The sequence below is a fragment of the Nicotiana tomentosiformis genome, chromosome 5, assembly GCF_000390325.3.
Source record: "Nicotiana tomentosiformis chromosome 5, ASM39032v3, whole genome shotgun sequence".
NCBI classification, from domain to species: domain Eukaryota; kingdom Viridiplantae; phylum Streptophyta; class Magnoliopsida; order Solanales; family Solanaceae; genus Nicotiana; species Nicotiana tomentosiformis.
This window is the reverse complement of record NC_090816.1, coordinates 100,514,727-100,524,189: the sequence shown is the minus strand read 5'-3', so window position 1 is coordinate 100,524,189 and position 9,463 is coordinate 100,514,727. Positions and strand designations below refer to the sequence as shown.

Here is a 9,463-nt window from a genome sequence, read left to right as displayed (position 1 = left end):
CATTAAAGTACCGAAATGCCCGGACATCGCTCAAAACTCACCCCGAAACTCACTGAGCCACTCGGTATCCCTTTCAAATATACCAACAAGTTCCATAATATAACATGGACCTACTCGAGGCCTCAAACAACATCAAAATGATGAATTGCACCTCAAATCAAAATCTATGAACTTTAACCTTTTAAATTCTATATCTTGTGCCGAAACACATCAAATCAATTCGGAATGACTTCAAATTTTGCACACAAGTCATAAATGACATAACGGAGCTATAAAAAATTTCAAAACTGGATTCTGACCCTAATATCAAAATGTCAACTCCCCGGTCAAACTTCCCGAAAATATTTTTATAAATTAATTACAATTCATAGAAAATAATTCTAGATAATAATACGTCGATTTTCAATTTTATTCTAAAAGTCAACCGAAAGTCAACGCGGGGCCCGCCTCTCGGAATCCGACATAATTTTTACGAAATTCGAATGCCCATTACGAAACGAGTTCAACCATACCAATTTTTTAAAATTTCGATAATGAATCAACCTCCAAATCTTAAATTTTTATTTTTGAAAATTTTTACAAATTTCTTCAATTTCTTCTATTTGATTCACTAATAATTGATGAAAATAATCATGGAATTGTAAGGTATAATCACTTTTGGATATAGAGCACTTACCTCAATCCATATGGTAAAAATCGTCTCAGAAATCACTTCAATCCGAGCTCCATAACTCCAAATATGTTAAAATGGCCGAAACCCCAAAATATAGCTTCTGCCCAGGTAGGTCGCATCTTTAAAATGCGACCTACTTCTTCAACTTATTTCCAACCAGAAATTGCAGTGAAAACTGCAGTACCATGCTTCAGTAATCAATCATAACTTTCTATACATATGTCCAAATGACGAATAGTTTAACTCTATGGAAACTAGACACCAAGGGATACAACTTTCATGCTTTGATCATCTCCCAATTCCTTATTGATTGCGATATATAAGCTCCCAAAGTCAGCTATGTGCAACAGAAATTTCTGGCGATCCACACTGCTGTAGCCAAAATCTGCAATACCAACCTTAAGTCAATCGATCATAACTTTCTTTACAATTGCCCAAATGATGAATGGTTTATCATTCTTGAAACTAGAATCAAAGGGCTACAACTTTTGAGTTTTAATAATTTTCATATTCTTTATAGATTTTGAGATATAAGCCTCCAAAGTCAGCTATATGCATAAGCAATTCCGCACACTGCTGTCAAAATCCAGCAGTTAAAAAAGATTTGAAACCACTCTGAAATTCACTCGAGCCCCTCGGGACCCCATCCGAGCACACCAACAAGTCTCAAAACATATTATGGACTTAGTCGAGGCCTCAAATTACATCAAACAATGCTAAAAACACGAATCACACCCCAATTCAAGCTTAATAAAAACTAACAAATTCCATATTCTACATTCGATGCCGAAACCTATCAAATCAATCCGGAATTACCCCAATTTTTGTATGCAAGTCATAAATGACATAATGGAGCTATTCCAATTTTCAGAATTAAATTTCGACCCTGATATCAATAAAGTCAACTCCCGGTCAAACTTTATAAAAATCTTTCATTTTTCAACTTTCTCCATTTCAAACCAAAATCAATTACGGACTTTCAAATAAATATCCGGACACACTCCTAAGTCTAAAATCACCATACGAAACTATTGACATCATTAAAATTTTATTCCAGAGTCGTTTGCTCAAAAGTCAAACTCCGGTCAACTCTTTTCATTTAAGCTTCAAAAATAAGAATTGTTCTTTCAATTTAGTCTCATATCATCCGAAAACCAAACTCAACCATACACGCAAGTCATAATGCACATTACAAAGTTGTTCGGGACCTTAAGTTGCTGAAGGGGACGCCAATTCTCAAAACGACAAGTCGGGTCGTTACAATATGATACCAATATGGCATATAACTATACTAACATGGTATACAATTTTACTTGTTAATTTTCGGTAACTATATGACTATACTACTATTACATAACACATGCATATAGAGAAAAATAAAAAAATAGTGTACCGCATATTAATATAATAAAGTATTTCAAGATATTGTACTATATTACTATTATTAAAACAAAATCAAATAGTGTACTAATTAAATACAGCTAATACAACCAAAAAATGATTCAACTAGCATATGATACCAATATAGTATATAGCTACACTAATAGGGTATGTAGTTGTACGGGGTCGTTCCAACAACTGCATATAACTATAAAAATTATTACATAATACACAAAATTTATATCCATAGGTACAAGAATATCCAACACAACAAAACATGATCATATAAACCATTTCAAAATAGAATTCACTTAAAATGCAGCCAAAACAATCAAAAAATATTTCAACTACCATATGATACTAATATGACATATAATTATACCAATAAGGTATACAGTTCTACCAATTAATTCCAGGCAACTATATATGACTATACTACTATTACATAATACATATGCATAAAGAGAAAAATTAAAAAATAGTGTACCACATATTAATATAATAATATATTTTAAGATATTGTACTATAATACTATTATATAAACCAAACACATAAAGAAAAATCAAAATGATTAATAATACACATGCATAAAGGAAAATTAAAAAAATTCAAGATATTGTACTATTCTATTATTACTAAGAAAAAATCAAACAGTGTACCAATTAAATGTAGCTAATACAACCAAAAAAGGTTCCAACTAACATATGATACCAGTATAGTATATAGCTATACCAACAGGGTATACAGTTGTACGCAAAGAATTTTAAAAAAAAAATTAATTCAATTATTAAACACTCATTATTACTCTATGATACCCACATGATATATATCATATGACGTTAAGATATCTTAGAGGACTGGTTCATTCCTTCAAAAAATACTTTAGCTTAAATTTAATATTTTAATTTTTATAATATTCTTAAAAAACTTTACTTGTGAAAAAAAAAATAGATTCATATTTTAGATATAAATATAAAGTATCTTTTGCGAAGTTCATACTGATTTGCTTAGCTTATCATCGAACCATATAAAATTCCAAGCTCCGAAATCACAATCAAATTTTGAAAAATGACTCGAACAATGACAAAGAATTACGAGAAAATATGAAATTTGTAAGGAGGGAGAGAGTGTTTTGTGGCGATGAAAGGCATTCAATAGGTGATAATTTCATTCAACAAGAGGAAATTAAACTACATGCACGTAGTGAGTTAATTGAATCGTAATTTGTACATATTGAGCAAACCTCTTTTGTTGTATACACAAAATCATCACATAAATAAATACTCCCTCCGTTTCAAATTAAATGAGGTTTTTTCCTTTTTAATTTGTTCCAAAATAAATGACACATTTTTAAATTTGAAAATAATTCAACTTTAAACTCTTCATTTTACCCTTAACGAGAAGCTTTTATAACCACACAAATATCATGGCCCCGCAAAGCTTTTACCCCTTAAGCTTTTAAGACCACAAGTTTCAAAAGTCCTCTTTATTTTTCTTAAACTTCGTACCGAGTCAAACTACCTCATCTAAATTGAAACGGAGGGAGTAATAGTTATTCCTTACCCATTAATTTGTCAATATTTTAATTTGTGAATATCATGAAAACATTGCCTATCAGATAAACAATTTAACTTATGAAAATAAAAGCAAGAACAAAGAGAGGAAATTAATGAAGAGAGAAATAAAAATGTTTCTTACCTTGGATTGAAACAAGGAAGATTACGCGTGGGTTGGGCATACGTTCATTTCCCCTGAAGCCTTTGGAGACTTCCTTTATGACATGTAATAGTTTTATATGGAATAGGTATATTTAGTAATTACTATTCAAATATGTTAAACCGAATAATTAGTTTAAGTTTAATAGGTAGTCCCCGTAAATTCCTCGAGAAAATACCCTCAAGTTATTATGTCTTCCCAAAAAAGGGTATTCCCTCTGTCGTTCCAAAAGAATAATCTCTTTCTAAATTTTGAAAATAATTTAACTTAAACTTCTATTTCTATTCTCAGAAGCTTTCTATACAAACACTTTGACATGTGTAACATCACAAGTTTCAAAATAATTATAAGCACAGAAATGTTATAGTTTGTTTAAGGCCACAAGTTTTAAAGTCTTTCTTTCTTAAATTTCGTGACTAGTTAAATAAGTTCACATAAATTAAAACGAAGGGGGAATAATTTTTTTACTTTGGTGGTCGGCATAATTAGATAAGCACATGTAGTGGCGGCAAACGGGTGGGTCGGGTCATATATGAGCCAATCGAAAACAGATAATGAATATCCATATTAACATGACTTCTTGAATATGATCACTTCTGAAGAGTTTCTAGTCTCCCAAACTTTAGGAACCCCAATTTTGAGGCTTTACAAATGTAAAAGTTAAAACCATTAATTATTCATTTGTTATCTATTTTCTAAATGGATAATATAGTTCTTATCCATATTTGACCCATTTTAAAAAAGTTCATTATTCTACCCATTTTTTAATTGATAAAATAGGTGGATAACTGTTTTCTTTTAACCATTTTGCCACCACTAAGTAAACGCTAAAACAAGTTAAACTATACTAGCATTAAAAAAAATTGTGTAGGTTACATAACTCCAAGAAGAGCTTATAACTTCCCAACTTACACGATACATAGAAAATAGCAGAATGCAAAAATGAAAACCGAAAAAAAGAAAGCAGCAAATTCACGGGAAGCTTGTAAACAATTTTATGTTTGCACATGCTAACAGTACTTGTTCAAAAGCGAACAGAAGACATATCATTGACTGCAATAGAAATAAAGAATCCATCATCGGCAAATGGCATCTATAATCCTCACTTTTCTGGATAAGAAGTTTTGACATAAAAGGGAAGGGAGTGCTTGATCCAAGGGATAAAAGAGTGTATTGTGCTCCTGAAAAACTATTACTGAGTAGTGGCAAAGAATAAGAAATTCAAGGGAACTGCCCAGTAAAATTGTGTCCAGGCCTTATTTTGCAACTAAACACAAGATACGACACAATATCAGCAAATAAATTACCCTAGTCACTGCTACTGGGCGTGACTATAGCTAGGCATAACCTCAATCTTCACAGATTTAATTAGATCATAGGATTGCTTAGTAGGCAAGAGTAACTAAGAGGACCAGCATCGAGCGCCTGATGAGTCATCTGGAAAATGCATACCACAAGAAATTAAGTCATCAACAGCACTAACCATGACCCGAGACCGGCAATGCATACCAATTGTCACACAGACAACAGAATACGGATAACAATAAAGAGGAAGGTCTTCGGATGACCCAACAATCAAATATCTACTCCCCTAAACATAAAATAATCCCAAAAGAAAAAAAGAAGAAAATAGGCGGAAAAGATGAGATAACCAATTACTTGACTCGACAGATGGAGGGAAAGCCCTCCAACTCAAGTATGACATCAAAGTTGATCGTAGTCACTATTAAACTATCAGTCAAGGTCAACAATATAAGAGTTAAAATCTGTCCTATGGAGGAATCTTTACTTGGATCAATTGCAATTGACTAGTTTTTCCCTTCAAGGAACAAGACAAGTACTAAGAAAGCAGGCAATAAGTTCTAGACTTCCTCCAATAGGCTGGCTCAAGTTATGCAAGACATAGCAGTAACTAACCAACTGCAAAATCATCAAATGCTACAGACAATTTCTCTTGGCAAGTCCAACTAATTACCGGTAAGGTCAAAGCCACATGGTACAAGTTTAACATTGAAGTCCAACTCCAGAAAAGGACAACTCTGCGAAAGTTAAATAAGTAGGACAATATCAAGCAGGCAAGAGACAAGAAAAACAGTCAAATACGAGCTGGGAAATGAGTAAGCCAGCAACATGGAAAAAAGAAAATACAAGAGACAACTCTTGCCACGCTGAATTCTACATCCACAAGATAAGCTTACAGTAAAATCATATTCGTTTGAAACAGCAAATCCTAGTTCTTTTATCACATGAGAACAGAAATATCAATATTTTCAAGGTTAAAGAACCAGATACCAGACATCTGATTACTCATATTGTTCAATGCTTCACCGCTTTCTGGTATGCCTCCTGCTGCTCTTCTTACGGCTAGTTCGCTCTTCAGAATCAGACCCAGAATCTGAATATGAATCAGAAGACTCAGAGGTTGAGCTGTATTTCCGGTGTCTTCTCTTCTTCTGCTGCTTCTTCTTCTTCCTCTTCCTCCTCCTCTCTTCCTCTGAATCAGTTGAAGAACTATAACTTGATTCACTTTCCCCAGAAGAATCATCGGACCTTGTCACTGATGACACCTCACTGTCAGATTCAAACACTGAAGCCTCACTATCACTCCCGGACTCTGTATCTGACTTATGCTTCCTCTTACTCTTCTTCACAGATTTTTCACTCTTCCTCTCCTTCTCAATATCTGGGTTTTCTAGATCATAAGATATTGATACTTTCATCCTCAGTTTTGGATTTTTCAGCTGCTGTGTCCGAGATGGTCGTGATATGTAAACCCTCTCATTCTTGCACTCATAAGTCCAGTGCCCTGACTGGAAACATTTCTGACATTGAGAAGCTGCAGCAACGGTGGAACCTGAAGCCTTGAGGTCTTTCCTTTCACCCAATCTCACCTGTTTCTCAGTACTCATCAAATACATCTGCCTCTTTGCTTCTTTTCTTTCCTGCCATCGACTGGGTCCTTCTTCCTTCTGGCCATATGCATTGACATTTCTAGCAGCAGCAGTGGCGGCGCGCTCAGCCTGAGCACGGCTCAAACCCTTTGCAGCTGACAAGGCTGCAACCTTAATCCTTTCTGCTGCATCCTGAGCACCACTTTCCTCATTCTTAGAAGATGCCATGATATTGGCACTCAACAAAGAAGAGTCCCCTCTTCAAGTTAACCTTAATCTCTACCAGTACCGTGGACAGAAAACTAGAGAACATCACAAAGCATTAAGGTTAGTGAAAAGATAGCCAAAAACCATCCAAACATTAAAGTAATTAAAGTATATTCTTTCAACCACATTTTTCAATACAATTTATACTCTTCCAAGTACAGTGCATCCCCAAGTAAAAATCAAAAGATAACGCCTCAATCCCAAGCTAGTTGGTGTCAGCTATATAATTCGTAGCATCTACTCAGCCCCATTTCATTCCGAAACCCAGGAAAAACAAAGTCGTGCATTCTTATTCAATTACGGGTCTAAGTGAACAGAATAACTAATTACGGGAGGTATTAGTGTACTTCAAAATCAATCGATGTTAAATGCTTGCTTAGATATTCTAGTAGGTTAATTAGTTACTTAAAGGATATGCATCCTACATATCAAAGGAAAAGATATTATTCTATCTTTGACAACCCTATTCCTTTTTTTTCCTTTTTTCCTAATTCAGAAAGAAAGATTGATACATGGGAAACAGAAAATAATTGGAAAATTATATTATAAAAGATCGCAAAGAAATACGAATCTGAGCAGGCTTTCTCAATCCAAATGGACAAAGCAGAAATCATCCAAAAATCAGATACTAGGGTTTCTGGCCATTCGCAAAATATGGAGGAGAGAGAGAGAGAGAGAGATACTTACAACTTGGTTTCGATGGAGGGGAACAGATGTTGCTACGCAAAAACAGCTTCAATGAGTTGAGCGTCAAAATTGCAAGGCTTATAACTTACTTTGCCGACTTCGGATTAGGTGGATGGGTTTATCCTATTCAGCTATGCATACCCGATTTCGTAATGAATGTGGGCTTTTGTGATTTTGAACCCATGGGCCCAAAGTCCAAGAGGCCTCATTATCCGTGTCAACTATATTTATTTGCACAACGAATAAGTAAAATAAAATGCTCTTATTGAGAGTTAAACTCAAGACACCCGCTAACTAAGCGGGCGCTCTTACTAACTGAGCTACGAGGGCTTGTTGCTCTCTTGTTTCAGTTCAAAACAAGTAATCTCTTATTTCATGGATTTATTATGAAAATCAAATATAGCTACGAATGGTAAATTTGCTGAAAGTTTAGCTATGAATGGTAAATTCATTATAAATGTTTGATGTGTCGCGTAATTTTTTCTTTTTAGATATAGCCCATTAAGTGCATTTATTTTTTTAGATCTTAATCTTAATTATTCAGGAACCTCTCAAAAAATAAAATATTTACTATCACTTAACCATTTTTACTAGTTAATTATTTTTTGCCGCAAAAGTTACAAATTTGAGGAAGACTGGAGATAGTTTTGGACTAGTTTGCAGTCAAAATTCGTAGTTAAAATAGAGTTCTTCTCTAGGACACATGTATCTCACACACATGTATGTATGAATACACAAGGGATGCACGATAGATACATATAAGATACAAGTGATACATGTGGGATTTACAGGCGAGACACATCTCATATTCTTCCATGTTTATCTTTTACTTTGAATTTGGCTCAAATTTCAATTCAAATCACCCCAACTCTCCACCAAATCGTCCCAAAATAGATATTCAAACTCCTTGAGATACACCCAATCTATTCCAACAATATTCACTCGAAATAAATTCTAATTTCAAAAACACTAATTTTTAAACTCAAGTTTAAATGAGCTTCAATGGCTCTCAATGGAGTTTTAGCTCATCTTCTTCACTTTTCAAGTAAACAAATAGTGCTTCCGCATGGACTTTATTACTTTGGGGAAGATTGTTTAAGATGAATGCTAGTTTCTAGTCATTCAAAGTTCGATCAACTCTTATGTAATAAAGGGATCGTAACTAGCCCAATGTGCCACGTTTGTGCGAAGGAAACAAAAAATATTGAAACCTCTTGTTAAAACGCAATGTTGCGAGGGAATTATACACAATTGAAGGTTTTAAGTTTAACCACCAAAATCAAAACATGGGTTGTCACTTTGTATAGGGTAAAATATGATATGACACGTGGCTAACTAAAAGGAGGATATGTGGAATCCAAGATGGAATGGCTGAGGACTGAATGCAGCCAATGCGTTTGTCACCAGAACGGATAACGTTCATAAAAGTGTATTAAATGCCCTGCGCCCGGTAGCATTTACTAAGGAATATTCTATAGCATTAAGAGCGACGATCCGTTACAGAGAATTTGGTATTTATGCTCAATGTTACATATTCATCAATGACCCTCATAATTGGCATTAAAGGAGGGAACGATCATAAGACCTCTTTCCCTAGGCATAACTATAAATAGTGAGCTCAGTTACCATTGTAAAGGACACAAAATTTCTCGCAAGAACATATACTATATTTTACAAAGCTTTATACAAATTCACTCTCTTGCTTTTTGATCTCATCATTGTTGTGTCCGGAAACCGTGCTCATAGAATCACTATCTTTGCTATTTCATCTACATTCTAAGGCTAAGTGTTATGTATTTCTTCGATTATTATATTATTTCAGGATCAAATTAATTCACTTGTCTAAAA

At 34.1% G+C, this 9,463-nt stretch overlaps 1 protein-coding gene across 1 annotated transcript; it reads right to left on the bottom strand.

The window, feature by feature from the left end:
• Positions 1-5,901: 5,901 nt before the first annotated feature.
• Positions 5,902-7,738, bottom strand: LOC104107959 (uncharacterized). The gene is made up of 2 exons (XM_009616899.4): positions 7,616-7,738; positions 5,902-6,963 (listed from the first exon to the last, which is right to left on the bottom strand). The coding sequence occupies exon 2, from the start codon at positions 6,887-6,889 to the stop codon at positions 6,095-6,097; it is 795 nt and encodes a 264-aa protein (XP_009615194.1). The 5' UTR covers positions 6,890-6,963; positions 7,616-7,738; the 3' UTR covers positions 5,902-6,094.
• Between the last annotated feature and the right edge of the window lie 1,725 nt (positions 7,739-9,463).